Genomic DNA, 16,518 nt, shown 5'->3' with positions numbered 1-16,518 from the left:
TATAAACATACTCGACCAACCCTTCACCCCAAATATCTCAAAATCTCGCAGGAAACCTCCATCTCTGCCAAGAATCCGACCTAAATCGCATTGTTGTCCAAGATTTTGCCCAAAGATCTCAAACAAGACCTAGAGGAAATTGAAAGATCTATGACAGGATTTGCTGATCACCGCTGCCTTCTCAATTTCGATCGAAACCAACTTAACTCATGCAAAGCCTGATTCGAACTTATTTGATATGTCTTGGTCGATATTGAGTCCTCTGATTTGTGTCTATCTCCCGATTGGATCAAGTTGGGTTAAAACCTTACTAAATTGACCCGTGGACAACCCTTTACACATTTACTAATTTAATCCTAAATTTCATTAAACTAAGACATCAATCGATTTTTGATATAGACAAAGATTGAATCCCAAATTTTTTATTCAATCTTTAAAAATTTACCAGTTAAGTTAACTGGAACCTAATATATATATATATATATATATATATATATATATATAATTAGGGATGGCAATGGGGCGGGGCCGAAGGATGGGGTCTTCGTCCCCACCCCGTATGGTATTGTCTTGCCCCATTCCCGCATGATGGGGAAAACTTTCTCACCCCATCACAGCCCCTTGGGGCCCTGCCCTACCCCGTGAAACTCTACTTTTTGTTAATATGCCCTACAACTAGTACAATTTTTTTAATGAAACCTATTTCATTGATAAAAATATACTTGAAATTACAACTAAATTTATCCCATCAAATAAAATCAATTTTTAGAAAAAATTGAATAATATATCTAAATGTTTAACAAGACAATCATAAATAAATAAATAATCTCATAATATAATACATAACAAAATAAAGGCAGATAACCACATTAAATAGAATAAAATAAGCTAATATGGATATGCTTGTTTAAATAGTAGGGTTTAGGGTATAAAAAATTTACAATTATAATCCTTAGCAACACGGGGCGGGGCAAGGACGAGGAGGGGCGGGGCTAAAATCTTGCCCCATCCCCGCCCCGTAAAGGTTACGGGGCGGGGAAAACCTGCATGGGGCAAAGCGGGGAGGGGCGGGTTAAGCGGGGCGGGGAAAAATTGTCATCCCTATATATAATCACATTTATGATTCATTTTCACATTTGTAAGTTTTTTTATTTTTTTTATTTATAGTAAAATTGATAATAACTTTTACACTTTGCTAATGTTACACTTTGGGGACAAGTTCACTTTGCTTAAATTGTAATGTGAGACTTTGATAAAACAGTAAGTCTTTTATGGTTTGGAGTGAATTCAATTCTCGTCAATGTCATTAGCTTTCATTATATATTACCATTTTAAAAAGTGTAAATGAGTATTTTTCTTTGGGTTTTTTCTATCCCTCTATCTCTTTCCAACCACACGATCCATACCCAATGCCATCATCATAATCATTGACAACACAAATGACCTCACTGCCGGCAACCTCTACATCTCCATAAAAAACACCAACTGCCATCAAGTCGAACGCCCAAAAAGAGCAGACATGACCAAAAATAATGAACATGCATAAGCTTGGTTCAAGATTTGCTGCCAATTTTTCTATCTAAAAGAAAACAATTCACCATCAAGAAATGAAAAACCTAGTCTACACATCATTATTCATCACTTGCTGCTAACGTTGAAACTACTCAACACTGTTGCTTAATTTGTTTTGATGGAAAACATTTTTTTTGGAAAATGACTTGTTTTACGGAAAGTATTTTATGGTTTAAAAAACTTTTCAAGTGTTTGTTTGCAAAAAAAAAAAAAAAAAAAAAGCTGAAAAAACATTAATCCAGTTTCCGACATGGACAGAAAATTAGTAATATTTCCTCTAAATTCCAAATGGTTGCATGAACCGAAGCTTTCATTCATAACTTGAATATAATGTTGACCAAGTACAAAATCAACCTAAAATAGTTCTCACACATTAAAAAAATACCTATACAAAAAGAAATCATCCAAAGAAGATGTGTGCGTGTGTGTGTATAATCTAAAATAGTTCAAAATATAATCATCTACATAAGTATCTTAAGCAGTCCAAAATACAACTCTACTGAAAAATCCAAAATAGGTTGTCATGCCAACAAGAATGAATTAGCTAGTTATTCATTCTGTGTTAGATGGTCAAATGTAGAATCAAGCATAGCCTCATCAAAACCTTTTATCATCATAAATCATATTAAGTTGATTTTGGTAAATTTTTTTCAAATGCTACTGCAACTTTTCCAACTTGCATAGACAAATCCTTATAAATGGTATCTTCCTTCGAAGCAGCAGAACTCCTATTTTTTTTTTTTTTTGGTGTGATATTGATTGAGTTGACATTGCACTTGAATAATCAACTTGTTTCCTCTTGGATAGCTCCTCAAGATCAATGTCAAAATCCATTTGGATTGAGTTCGCCATTGGTTCTTGTGCATCTACATCACCAAGTGAATTTGAAAAACCCCCTGTAGCCATATCTTTACCCTGCAGTAATGCCAAACCACAACAATAACCCATTTCAATTAAAGTTAGCATCCCTAGGATCTTATACTTAATCAGAAATAGCATTGGCAAAAAGATACTCCAACATTAAAACTTTGTTCCTAAGCCTTGAATCAAAAAACACAGGGTGAAGACTATATGATTACCGAAAATATAGAAATATTCACTGAATATCAAAACTACACCTGCTCAAGCCCACATTCTAATATCCCTTAGAAATGAAAAAAAGAAAAAAAAGAAAAAAGAAGAAGAAGTGGCACTAAACTAAATTAACAGGAAAACTAAACTAGCAAACTCACATAATATCAGTCACAAGACCAAAGTCCAAAACCCATTTGGCTCCCATAACTGTCCAGTTCCAAATCACGCTTGAATGAGGAAACTGAAAATTACAATAATACTCACATGTCCACTTCCAAAAGCTTAACTCAAAGAAAAGAGCAACAAGCTATTAACTAGACCAAAATTCTAGAAATTTTGGTATTTGATCTTGTTTTCTTATCAAGCTCTCTGTTGCCTAGATCATATGGTGAGCTACAAGAAGTACAACTATAAAACAAATAAAACCAATGGGAATGACAAGTTCATACCTGGAACAAGAATCCCATGGATCCCTCACATTATAAAGGGTCAAAAACCAGTCAGCTGTATATCATGAAACAGTTAACTTCTCCATTGTTTAGCTCGTATCTTTCTAATCAAATAGTCCCCCAAACCAACACCCGCCTCCACTATTCTAGTGTCATGCTTTATTTCTATCTTCAAAACCTCTTCCAAAACTTCCTTTGTTCTTACTGTCTCATCCATTTCACAAATCCTAGGAATTATCATCATCCAGGTATCTACATGAGGAGCTTCCCCATGCTTTAAGACTTCGCCTAGTACTCCACAAGCTTCCTCAATCCTACCAACATTACAAAAACCCCTGACCAAAGCATGAACAGCCGAGAAATGCGGAGAAAACCCTTTTGATATCATTTCCTCTGTATAATTTTTTGCCTCATCAAACATTCCCTGATCACACAAACCATTAATCAAAGTTCGATACGAGACCAAGTTTGGCAAGCACCCATTTGATGCCATATCTTCAAGAACCTTACAAGCATCAACCGAACGTCCTTCTCTACAAAATCCTAAGATAACTGTGTTATAGTGAACGATATCGGGATTGCACCCTTTAACTTTCATTCTACAAAGAAGCTTGTAAGCCTCCCTAAGCTGCTTCTTCCTACACAAACTATTCAACAAAGTAGTATAACTCAACGTATCCGGCACAAATCCTTTATTCAACATGTCCTCCAACAAGTCCACCGCCTTATTCACCTGACTCTTCCTACACAGACCCTGCATTAGAATCCGATACGACTCAACATCGGGAACAACATCTCTCTTAAACATTTCGTTGAACAGTTGGTAAGCAATACTAAGATCCCCACAAAAACAAAACGCGCGCATCAAAGTGTTATAAGACTTGGTGTTGGGTTCAACACCATAGCAGTGGGCATTCCTGAAAAGTTGAAAAGCCGGCCGGACATAGTTCCGGTGAGAAACGAGAATTTCAAGAATGCAGTTCAAGTGTTTGACAGAAGGCTTACAGTTGAATTCCATGATAGTGTAGAAAGTCTTGAGGGCCTTGTTTGGTAAATTGGCATTGCCATAGAGTTTGATAAGGTGGGAGAAGAGAGAAGGGGGGAGAGAGTAGTGATGGGTTTTGAGGCTAATGAGAAGTTTGTCAATGAGAGAGAAGTAATTGGAGCGACCAAGTTTGAGGATTAGAGTGAGGTAGGAAGAGTAAGAGTGACGAAAATTGGGTTGGTTTGATGCGTAGTCGAAGATTTCTTTGGCGAGGAGTGGGTCTGTTTGTGAGGCTATGAGCTTCTGGACTCTAGATGGAGACAACCCAATTGGGGTATTGGAGTTAAAATGTTGTTTTTGTTGTTGGTTTTGGTTTTGGTTTTGGTGGGGGTGTTGTGGTAGTGAGGAGTAGAAGGAATGAGTCACAATTCTAGTCTTTACAGTTGAATTTGAACAAGTGAGAAGAAAAGACAAAGGTAGTGGAGCTCGGTTCATCTTTGTGATTTTCATTTTGAAGCCAGAGTTTGAAATTTCAGGAAGGAGAGAAGGAGATATTCTTTGTGAATTTCTCATTTGAAGAATAGAAAAACGACGACGTTTGGTGATGGGTATTATTATTAGTATTTTTGAACGGATTAAAGACAACCAAATTTAGTTTAGGAACCAGAGTCGAATTTTGGGTGTGATACCATGTTCATGTTAAAGTTTTGTGTGATTTTTTGGTTGAGATATGAAAGTTTATGTAGATGTGGGTTCTAGTTAGTTTAATTGATAAAGTTTGAATCAGAGATCTAGGCTTCAATTATCACCTACACCAAAACTGATTGATGTCTTGGTTAAATGATAAAAAATTCAATCATCATTAGGAGAAATTATATAATTCTCATAGTGGACCACGTAATTTGTTCACCATTCTAGTAAAAGACTCCCATCTATTTAAAATTGCTGAATCAGTATTCAGTTTTTAATTTAAAACTCCACAATTTTAAACAATTAATAGTCTTTTATTGGAATGGTAGACCACATAATTTGTACACCATGAGGATCTTATAATTTCTCCCTTAATGGATAGGTTTTATCTGCCCCGCATAACAGATGAGGTGGAGATGAGGATTAATATTTTCTCTCGCACCCGTCCTATTTATATTTAAATAATTAAAAAAATATTTTTATAGGTTTTTTTTCATAAGATATACCTATGTGTTTTTAGTATTCTAACTTATAAATATATGATTTATTATTATTATTTTGTATTATTGAATTTATATTTTTATGTTTTAATATTTGCCGTTGTTCATATTTTTTAATTGTTTTATTATTATGTTTGAATTGTTTTTATATCTATTTTTACTTGAATTATTGTATTGTTATGCTTTGAGAATGTTTTGTAATGTTAGATTTTTTTTTTAATGTTTTATGAATTTTAATTTAATGCATTCAAAATAAACTTTAAAAGACAAAATTTAGTTACAAAATTAGTTGTAGCCTTAGGTTACAACTTTACTCAATAAAATAGACATTACTACATATTTTGAAAATCTAATTGTTGAATTACATATTCTTTACTCTCTTAATACTCATGTCAAATTTTGTGTCAATCAGATATTATTTACTATATGATTTATAAGTTAATATTTTATGCATAATTTTAACTACAAAAACATGCAATTTAAAAAATTTATTGATGATATAACTATTAATCTTTAATTTTTTTTAAAATTTTACAAGTATAAAATATATAAGAAAAAGAAGTTATAATTTAATAGTGAATTTGACAAAATTAAACTCTAATAAAAAAATATTAAATAAAATTATAGTTTAAAATTACAACTATTTTTGTACCAAACTTTGTCTAACTTATGGGTACTTGCCGGAATGGGACGAAAAAAAAAAAAAAAAACCGCTCCGAAGCGAAAGTGGGTGCGAGAGCGAAGAATAGAAAACCCGCCTCATTCCCGTCCCTGTTGACACTTGAAACTCATTTTTTTTTTTAAAATTTTTTTATTTTTTTTTATTTTACCAGGATTTGTGACTGGGGGAACTAAAATAAGAGCAGCCCAACATTTTGTTTTCCAAGAAAGGACAGTAGATAGTATAGGGCATAGGGGAGAGGATGAAATGGCGGCTGCTCCTTCCTTGTGCGTATTACGCTACTTTAATAGCTGGAACAAGAATTTGAGAAAGGAAGGGCTTTGCTCAGTCCTACTAAGAATACCATCTTTGTCTGGTCGACGCTATTGCAGTAGTAACTTGGTGGGTGATGCTTGTGCTACTGCTCTCAGAAGCCCAGACCTGGTGGCCTTAGAATATGCTGACCTTAATCTCACACACAAAGTCTCTGAGGTTTCTTTCTTCTTCTTCTTCTTCTTGTTAAAAAATTATCGTTATTTTTGGAACCAATATTGATAATATGATGGAAAATGAGACCCCTTCTTCTCATTAGCCATAAAAGTTTGTTATATTGTCTGGGGCTTGTGGGTGATTTTTTATTTTTATTTTTAATTTAAATATTTGAGTGAATTGTGGGGTTATTTATTGGATTGCAGGAGTTGGGTCATGTCAGAATCCGGCAACATGTGAACCCTCTGAGTGCCTCTTTCTCTGTATGTAATTCATTGGGCCTGCGTTTCCTTTCACAAATATTACAGTTATTCACTACTAAAATGGGTCTTCTTCTTCTTTTTTTTTTTTTTTAAAGAAAATTTTAATTAGTGAGAAATAGATAAATAATCTTCTGTTTCTGGGTAGATGCCAGCGGATGCACCAGACTGGGATGAAGTTTTCAAGGACCCAACATTGCCTCTCATGGTGGATGTTGGAAGTGGTAAATGCCTTATCTTTTTCATCTAGAAAAGTGTATACTATTGTTTCTTAATAATGTGCACCTAGTTCATTTAACGAGCTTCAATATTGCTTTGATCACACTACAATGGATTATCCATGGAATTTCATTTAAGATGGCCATATCTTACTTGTGCCTTGCTCTTGCACAAGTGCATCTCTAAGAACCTTCATGTCAAAAATCAGATTTTTGTTTTAAACGAGTGCAATTGTTAGCCTTTGAGTGCAAATTTCAAGATACAAGGTCAATTAGAAGATACCAGTCTTAACCTTTTTAGAACACAGTTCAAAAATAAAAAGTTCAATCAGAAGTTATTTTCTTTGGCATCCATTTTCTTTCTCATATTTTCTGCATCTACTATAGATGTCATTGCCAGTCCTAAGGCATACCATTTTTCATTACTTTTGCAATGACGGGACAAAATGCTAAAAGATAAAACGCACGTAAGTGCTGTAATTTTTTCAAAATTTATGAATAGAAAACAGATAAAACAGAGAAAATACATATGGTTACAGGGGTGCTCTTTTTAAGTCATTGTCATAGAATATAGATTACACAAACCTAAAGATGAAACACTATGAACTTATCCTTCCTCGCTTTCAAAAAAGTCAAGAACTAATAACTCTTTAATCGTTATGTTTCTATTACTTCTGTTCGGGTGTGGATTGAATTCCCTATAGAAGGATAATTCAATTGTACCTTCTAACTTTCATATGCCTCTGGACTGGAGAGAGAGAGAGAGAGAGAGATTTGTCTTGCATGGTTAAGCTATTTAAGATATTGTAGCAATTTGATACATATGGTAGTTGTATGTTTTTTTTTTTTTGATAAATGCATATGGTATTAGTGACTTAATGTTCTGTTACCCTTTTTAAATGCTTTACATTATTTTCAGTCATTGGAGAGGAGAATTAAGAACTCGTCAGTTGTACTGGTCTAATGATACAAATATCCCCAGGTAGTGGCAGATTTCTCTTATGGCTTGCGAAAAGAAATCCTGAAGAGAAAAATTATTTGGGGCTGGAAATACGGCAGAAAGTATGGGAACCAACTCCTTAGATTACTCTTTATATGCTTTAGAGTTTTTGTGATTGATTCAAATTTATAATTACTCTTTCATCTTCAAAGAGTATGAGGGCTTTAAATTTATGTCGTAACATTTTCTATCCACGTGCAGCTGGTAAAGCGTGCTAACTTCTGGGTAAAAGAGCTAGCTCTTAGCAACATGTATGGCCCTGAGACTTTGTTTTGCACAGTGAAAACAAGAAACCAACTGTTTATCATGGGTGATTAAATAATGGATTGCTTGACCTGAATTGCAGACATTTCTTGTTTGCTAATGCCACAATTTCTTTCAATCAATTAGTATCAACATATCCTGGACCCTTGATGCTAGTCTCAATCCTAGTGAGTAAACCTCTTATTCTGGAACATTCAGGAAGAATTATTTTGCATGTTTAATTCTAGAGGGATTTACTCCAAGTTATTATTCTAGCCAATGGTGAGATATAATGATCATTGACTTGAACTAAAATCATTCTTGGCTCCTATTTATATGCAGTGCCCAGACCCTCATTTCAAGAAAAGGCATCATAAAAGAAGGGTTGTGCAGAAGCATTTGGTAGATTCTATCATAAAGAATTTAATGCGTGGGGGACAGGTATCTATTTAGTTTATATCACAATAGATTCAGAATTCATTTGCAGTACTCATTTTTCTGTTGTCTAAGTCTCCAAACTATTCTTTATTCAAAGTTATTTGATACACAGCCCTTGTCCCAATATTAAGCTATCATTCCCTCTCTCTCTCTTAAAAAGTTTACTGGGACTCTTTCACTATCTGATCCTGAAACTTAAGGATTAGGAACTTTAGCAGGACCATCTCAGTAGATCAGTTAGGTGACTAATTCAGAACTTAAAAAAAAGAAGAAGAAAGAGAAGAGTTTTTGCTACTTGAAGAACATAGTGCTAGGTGCATTTGATTTAGCTTTGGCATAAGGCTAGGCTATTTTTTTTCATGTACCAACCTTGTATCGATAGTAAACTAGAAAAAGAAAAAGAAAATCCTCAAAATAATATATACTATGTTAAAGTTCTTGATGAAACAGAAATATGATGTTGTACATACTACATAGTCATTTTCATGTACATACACACACATGGATACATATAATTCAATACACAGAAATGGAACATATAATTCAATACACAGGCACGGACACCTATCTGAACCTCCTCAATGCCAACATAATCTAAATAAAACAAAAATAATTTGATTTTGAAAATTTTCATATTTTAGAATTTATCAACTAAAAAGACCTCAACTGAGCCAAACAATTGGGAAGGGCATTTCGACTTTCCAAAATTGAAACTTTCTCTTGCCTTGTAGTGTTTTTGCTGGTTCTATCTTTCCTCTAGAGAGAAGGGGGGGACAAACAAGAAAAAAAGTGACCCAGTAATTGGTGTTTCTGCTTAAACTATAGGCTCTCTGACTGGATCACCCAAATGCTTGAATCACTGTTTTGCCCTGATCTTTTTAGTCTTCGAAAGTCCAAACCTGTTGAAATTATTATCAAACCTGTCTTCCCTTTTTATGCAAACATGTCACTGGTAAAATTTCAGTTTTGTCCCCAGCTCCTGCTTGGATTAAGTTGGGTTTCCCTTTTGGGAAAGATATTTAGCAGTACAATGCAATAGTGAATTTGAATTTTCCTTCCCTGGTGTGATTCATTGTTTGGTGTGTTAAAAAAAGAAAAGAAAATGGAAATGGTGTGTCTATCAATGAATTTATGTGGGGTTGTTTGGAGGCATCTATGAAAGCCTACATAATCCGTAGTAGTTTATTACGCTTCAAATGAAGTTGTAAGAGCCTAAGCAAATTTGGTGGTGTTAATTTAGTTCCATCTGGGTGGGTCTCCCCTCTACCAAGCAAAAGAAAAGCGCTTTAGATGGTTCATGAGATGCAAAAGGACTTAGTGTCACTGATGTGGTTTGTTAAAACAAGATGGGTGATTTTAGTGATGGGTTTGTAAATAAGCTGAATGCCATGCAAATTTTGGAAGGAGTGAAAGCATCAGCAACTATTGTATTCAATGTGGTATGAATTTTGTGCTCCATTGTTTTTAGGGGCCTATATGGCAATGGAAGGAAATCTTTCTCAGGCTGGAAATATGAAAAAGGTAGATTTCTTTCAAGTTGTCTGTAGGATATATGAAATTCAGCTTAGAGAATCTCAAGTGGACCTGTGAGATGGTGAGGGTATCTGGCATTACGGTTGCTCATCTTTGATGATTCTTGTGCTTGAGATTCCACTTTTGTGCCCATTAGTTGGTCTGTTTGATGCTTCATATTGGTCGGATTAGGTTTGAATTGAGAGTTTCTTGATTTGATCGTGTAAACCATGGACCCAGTAAATTATTGCATGCTGTCCAACTCTAGTGCATTCATAATCAAGTAGCTCCACCCTTATCATCCTTTGTTTTTTTTCCTTCCTCCTTTCTTTTTTTAATTGGTAAATTTGGAACTTAAAAACTTACTAATATAGTTGTAAATCAAATGGTTCCAGTTTTCCATAAGACATCTGAAGGTTGCATCCATCAACCAAATTGGTTCCATTGGAAAATTTAAATCTTTCCCCACAACTGACCATGGAAACCGTATTAGGATTCCATGAAGTCATTAATTTCATTTTTATACTATTATGTTGTTATGATAGAGCCATTTTTCATTATAGCTAACACCCTTTTTTAAGTTTTTTCTTTTTGGGCATAGTCATTGTGGCGATATTCATAATGATTGTTGGAGCAAAGGGAATAATTCTTGGTGTACATCAACAATTCAGCATATGTAATTATGCATTAAGTGATTAAGTAATTATTGTAATTTTATAAGCAACTGTTTAGTTAATCATGAAAGGCATGTCAAATTCTTGATTATGTCAAGTGAAATGCTCAATTTTAGATTCTTTTGTATTGAGAGCTTAAGAATCTCTTCTTTTAGTCATTGTGATTGGCTTCAATGCAAATTTTAACATGCTTTTGTGGAGTAACTTTCTGATGGGGGGCAGAAGCTTTACTTTGATACCAATTTTGATGAAGGATCTTTAGAAACTCAGCATTAAATTAGGGTACTTGATGAGATTTTGAAGGGTTTTAAGGTTTTGATGTTTAAGGGTTGTGTGGCAAGCTACTCCACATTGCATTATGTGGGCAGTTTGGAGAGAGGAATTGTTGGACTTTATGAGAATGAAGAGCACTCTGTGCTAGATATTAAGAATAGTTTTTTGAGATCTTTGTTTGAATATACTTTTATTTTTTTTGGGGGGGTATGAATGTGTGTTAGTAATTCTTCTAAGGGCACTCACATTTGAGTGTTCCTTCCCTCTAATAAAATATTCTAATTACTTATATAAAAAAGAAGATTTTGAATGAGTTTGATGGTTTGATGTCAAAACAGTGAATAGAACAAGAAATAAAGAAAGATAAACCCTAGTCAATCACATAGGAAGTAGAGGCAATCATACCCTCAAAGACCAAATAAACTGTTAGAATTTTGTTAAATTGAATTCTCTCTATCTCCATTATTGACTACATTTAAAAACCTCAAATCCTTTCCTAGAAAGAGTAGGATTCCACCTATTGAAAGAATGAAAGAGTAGGACTTATAATAACCTTTTCCTAGAAAAGAGTAGGGAGTCTTGATAACAAAGAAAAGTAACTAAAGCATCTAAACCAAATAGAAATTGATTCACCTCCACAAATAAGACTCATGGGCCTTAGTACAACCCATTCTAAAAAATCTGGCGAATTACCATTCAAGGAAAAATGACCAAAAGCCCCTTTATAGGAAAGGGAGCTAGAGCCACTGATATATTAGGATTAATACACACTGATGTATGAGGTCCTATGAACCACATGGCAAGAGGTGGTTTCTCTTACTTCATTACTTTTATTGATGATTATTCTAGGTATGTTTATTTGTACATAATGAAACATAAATCTGAATCCTTTGAAAAGTTCAAAGAACTCCGTAATGAGGTTGAGAAACAAGTTGGAAAATGCATAAAAGTTCTTCGCTCTGAAAGAGGAGGGGAATATCTAAAAGAAAATGGCATTATTTCTCAACTGACTCTCCCTGCCACACCTCAACATAATGGTGTAGCTGAAAGAAGAAATAGAACCTTATTAGATATGGTTTGTTCCATGATGAGCATGTCAGAGTTCCCAATCTCATTTTGGGGTTATGCTTTGGAGATTGCTGTTTATTTATTAAATAGTGTCCCCACCAAATCAGTTCCTAACACCCCATATGAGTTATGGACTGGTAAGAAACCAAGTCTAAATCACTTAAAGATATGGGGTTGTCCAACACATGTTAGAAAGTCTAATGTGGATAAGCTAGGACTAAGGAATGGTAGATGCTTATTTGTTGGCTATCCCAAGGTGTCTACTTGTTTCTATTTTTACAATCCTAGCAAGCAAAAGGTTTTTGTGAGCAGGAATGCTATTTTTTTGAGGAAGATTATAGCTTAAATGAAAGAAGAGCCAAAGTTTCTCTTGATGAACAAATTGATGAACCAACGGCTGAGTTGAATGAGAATAATGAAGAGCAAGTAATAGTGCCTATGGAACCAAGCAAAATGCAAGAGATTCGGTGTAGTAAAAGGACTATCAGGCCTCTAGTTAGACTTACTTTGTTAAACGAGATTTATCTAATGGAGTAAGAGGAGCATGATAATGATCCTTTTACTTATCAAGAAGCAATGAATGATAAGGACGTTGAGAATTGGAAAAAGGCCATGGAATCAGAGATGGGCTCAATGTATACCAACCAAGTCTGGACCTTAGTAGACAAACCAGAAGGTATTAAGCCTATTGGTTGTAAATGGGTCTGCAAAAGGAAAAGCGCAAGCTTAGGGAAACTTTATTTGAAACTAGACCAGTATTTTTCTAAAAAAGCAGTAAAAAAAGATTCAAAACAACTCAGACTAGCTAAGAAAGGTCCCAAGAGGTATTTTCATTATGCAAAACATCTCAAATTAACTCTTGATGGTTGTGGGTTCCAGTTAGCTTAACTGGTAAAGTTTCTGATAGCTGTATAAGAGATCTGAGGTTCAATCTCTGCTTACACCAAAAACTGATTGGTGTCTTGGTCTGATGATAAAGAGCTATTGCGGACGTCATAGGTTGAATCCCTCTTAAAAAACTCTTGAGCACTCAAATCGACTTCCCTTTCCTCTTACTAGTATTCAAAAGGGGCTGCTGCTTACGTTCCCCATCACTCTGACCCTGGACTTCAATATTCCTTTTAGATTCTGTTGTGTTGTGAGCTAATATAGCTGCTTTCAGTTAGATAATTGGGGTAAGATGCAATGTTTTAACATGCTTTTGTGGGTTGTTTTTCATACCTAATAGAATGATGTATGCTCTGTTTCTAGACAGGCGCATCAGAAAGAAAAAAAAAAATTAAAAGGAGCAAATGAGTAAAATAATTCTCTTTCTAAACAAATGGTGCTATAATTTGCTTCAAGTATGTAGGGATAAATCTTCATTTTCTACCCAGTTTTCTGTGTTGAACATACTATTTTACCAAAACTTCCTTCATACATGCAAGATTTAGGCATGTCTTAAATTTCATTTTGATGTATTGATCAGGTGTTCATACAGTCTGATGTGCTTGAAGTGGCGCTTGATATGAGAAATCAGTTTGATGCTGATGTGGATGTACTTCATCACATTGATGCCCTCAGCCAGAGTGTCTTGTGTGACAATGAGGGATGGTTGTTGAGCAATCCAATGGGAATAAGGACTGAGAGAGAAATTCATGCAGAATTAGAAGGCGCAAGAATTTTCCGTAGGATGTACCAGAAGATGGCATAAATAATCTATAGGCTCTTTGTTATTAATCCCAAGGAGCAGTTCACTTGTCAAGATGCAGCCTTTTGAAATAAAGGCTATCAATTTAAATTTGAAACCCCGCCCCATTGGGTCACTCACTTCTTCCCCCACCAAAAGAAGAAGGTGGCTAGGTTAATTTATTGTGAGGTATCTTGTAGGGACTTTTATTTTGGGAAAGAAAAAAAGGCATTTGTATTAATTGAATTGTCTTACATAGGTAGTACACCTATCAAAAAAAGAAAAAGAAAAAAAAAGAAAACATAGGTAGTAGTAAATAACTTGGTAAAAAAACTGGAGCATCCTCCGGTCAAGCAACAGCATCTATAATGCAAACAACATGCCATGCTGATCTGTTAGCAACCCTGTTTTCCTGCCTACCCACCAAACAGTCCAACAAACATTCTTAAGTCCTTTAATCCATTTCTTGCTTCAACCATCAATTGTCCCACACTCGACAGGTCCAGTTCTGTTTCTATAACAGTCTTCTTCATCTGTAATGAACTTACTTCATTGATCACTTTGTGTACTCCTATATTCTGTGCAAAATATATAGCTCGAATTGCTGCATTCTCTACCACTCCACTGACCATCTCCTCTTTCTTATTGCTGCAATTAGCTCCTCGTTGGAGTGTCTAATTATAACTCCTACACCTGCTGTGTTTTTGTACTCCAGATATTCTCACCCGTTCTTCTTTCCATGCATACACCATGATCATGTATCATATGTGCATTTGCACCATTTGGTAGTATGTATAAAAACAGCTTTAAAATTGTAATGCATATCTATAATGGGCATTTATGAATGCTATGATAGAGTATAAAATTTGATAAGGGAGCAAATTTCTTTTTTTGATATAAGATAGAAATTTTACTTTCACTTAATCTTAGTATATATGTGTGAAATTTTCTCCCAGAGACTTGAATCCCAACTCTTATCCCCCACACCCTACAAGCATTTATACTTGTGGAGTGACCATCGCACCAAGGATGTGTGATGATATAAGAGAGCAAATTTCAAAAAGAGCAAAAAAAAGAAAAAAGAAAAAAGAAAAGAAAAGGAAAATGTATCTCGAAATTCTCGACAAACAACATAATAGTATGCATTTCTACAGAACCAAATTACCAATAAATGACTAACGGTAAGATAGTAAATTTATATATATTTAAAAACTGAAGCATAACATTTATTGTTGTTACGGTCTTGTTGAGCCATATCAACGGTTACATCATTCACTTATTTTCTACCTTTTTTTTTTTTTTTTAAGGGTATGTTTGATAACTGTTTTTTCCCCTTATTTTCTATTTTCAATTTTTTTTTCTATTTTTGAAACTAAAAAACTTATTTGGCAACCCAAAATTAGCAGAAAACAAAAACTGTTTTCAAAACTAAATTTGTGAAGGAAATTGAAAACATGCAAAAGACTGTTTTCAGTTTCTAATTTTCAAAAGTAAATGAAAATATGTATTTAATTTAATAAATTTGTCTCATTTAATGAGTTAGCATTAAAGTTCAATTCTAGTAACAACATATTTTCTATTTTTTTTTTTCAAAAAACTAGTTTTTTAATTTCAACTAACTAAACATGTTTTTAATTTCAAAAATACAGAAAATTGCTTTTTTCTTTATATTCCCAAAAACAAGCTTTTGAAAATAGAAAATAAAAACTATTACCAAATATAACTTTATTCTCCCTATTTTAAAAAGAAGAAGAAGAAAAAAACTCTTCTTCTCCTTATTAGTCTACATTTACTGTTACACTTCTTCTAACATTTCTCCTTTCTCTTTGCTTCTTTATCTCCCCACTACTCTTTACTTTACTATTACAATTTTTTCATTTTTTTTCTTTTTTATATTTTGACCCTTCTTTTCCCTATTTTATTTTGTATAAATTCGATACCAATTCTCTCATTCAATCTATATTTTTCCCACAAAAAAATTGTGAGTATTCTCTCTCTCTCTCTCTATTGAAGCATTCCAATCTGATAAGGAATCAAACACGGCAACAAATCAGATTAGATCAAACTCAAATATTACAGTAGATAAGAACAGTTCAAGATAAGCACGAACACTTTCATATCTCATATGCTTTTCTATCTCATCTACCATTTGTATTTCAAATGTTTCATTTTGTATTCAAACATCTTATCCTATGCAACTAATCTGATTATATATATGAAAATAACTCCCAACGTTGAGAGTGTGGAGAATAAATTCAATTCATATAATATCTCTGTTCATATACTTGAGTGTGGAGCATAAATTTAATTCATATAATATCTTTGTTCTTACACACTCTCTCTCTCTCTCTACTTTCTTTTGGTAGATTTTTGTTCTTTCTTATAATTGTAATTAAGGTTGATGGTTTTTTTTTTTTTTTTTTTTTTTTTTTTTTAACAATAAATATGTGTTTTGGTATTGTGTTTTTTTAATTTCTCATCACTAAGTCTTCACTCTCTATTTTATAACTTTGCTTGAATTTTGGTTTGGGTTAATATTTAGTTTTTTGGGAAATAGGAATTTGAGTTTATATACAATCTACATGGGTATGAATTTGAATATATACCTATCAATTGTTTGAGTAATAAATTATTATAAATTCCATCTTTTTTCCCTTTGGTTTTATCTTAATTTTGGTTAAGATAACATTGTAATTTTGTAATAAGTTTTTATTATTATGATAATCTCCGAGATGATAAATTT

At 33.7% G+C, this 16,518-nt stretch overlaps 2 protein-coding genes across 3 annotated transcripts; one reads left to right on the top strand and one right to left on the bottom strand.

Annotated features, from left to right (window-relative positions):
• Positions 1-1,860: 1,860 nt before the first annotated feature.
• LOC115983414 (pentatricopeptide repeat-containing protein At4g01400, mitochondrial) lies at positions 1,861-4,638 on the bottom strand. Of its 2 annotated transcripts, XM_031106083.1 has the most exons (3): positions 3,096-4,638; positions 2,805-2,887; positions 1,861-2,487 (listed from the first exon to the last, which is right to left on the bottom strand). In XM_031106083.1, the coding sequence occupies exon 1, from the start codon at positions 4,588-4,590 to the stop codon at positions 3,169-3,171; it is 1,422 nt and encodes a 473-aa protein (XP_030961943.1). In that variant the 5' UTR covers positions 4,591-4,638; the 3' UTR covers positions 1,861-2,487; positions 2,805-2,887; positions 3,096-3,168. The 2 variants fall into 2 exon arrangements, with proteins under 2 accessions (XP_030961943.1, XP_030961942.1); XM_031106082.1 differs by lacking the exon at positions 2,805-2,887.
• A 1,420-nt stretch (positions 4,639-6,058) lies between these two features.
• On the top strand, positions 6,059-14,384 carry LOC115986834 (tRNA (guanine-N(7)-)-methyltransferase). Its single transcript, XM_031110171.1, has 8 exons — positions 6,059-6,423; positions 6,627-6,683; positions 6,829-6,904; positions 7,881-7,960; positions 8,100-8,149; positions 8,245-8,329; positions 8,484-8,582; positions 13,575-14,384. The coding sequence occupies exons 1-8, from the start codon at positions 6,199-6,201 to the stop codon at positions 13,797-13,799; spliced, it is 897 nt and encodes a 298-aa protein (XP_030966031.1). The 5' UTR covers positions 6,059-6,198; the 3' UTR covers positions 13,800-14,384.
• Positions 14,385-16,518: the final 2,134 nt, after the last annotated feature.

This window comes from Quercus lobata, chromosome 4 (genome assembly GCF_001633185.2).
Source record: "Quercus lobata isolate SW786 chromosome 4, ValleyOak3.0 Primary Assembly, whole genome shotgun sequence".
Lineage (NCBI taxonomy): Eukaryota > Viridiplantae > Streptophyta > Magnoliopsida > Fagales > Fagaceae > Quercus > Quercus lobata.
The sequence above is the reverse complement of the archived record's forward strand: the minus strand, read 5'-3'. Positions and strand labels throughout refer to the sequence as shown.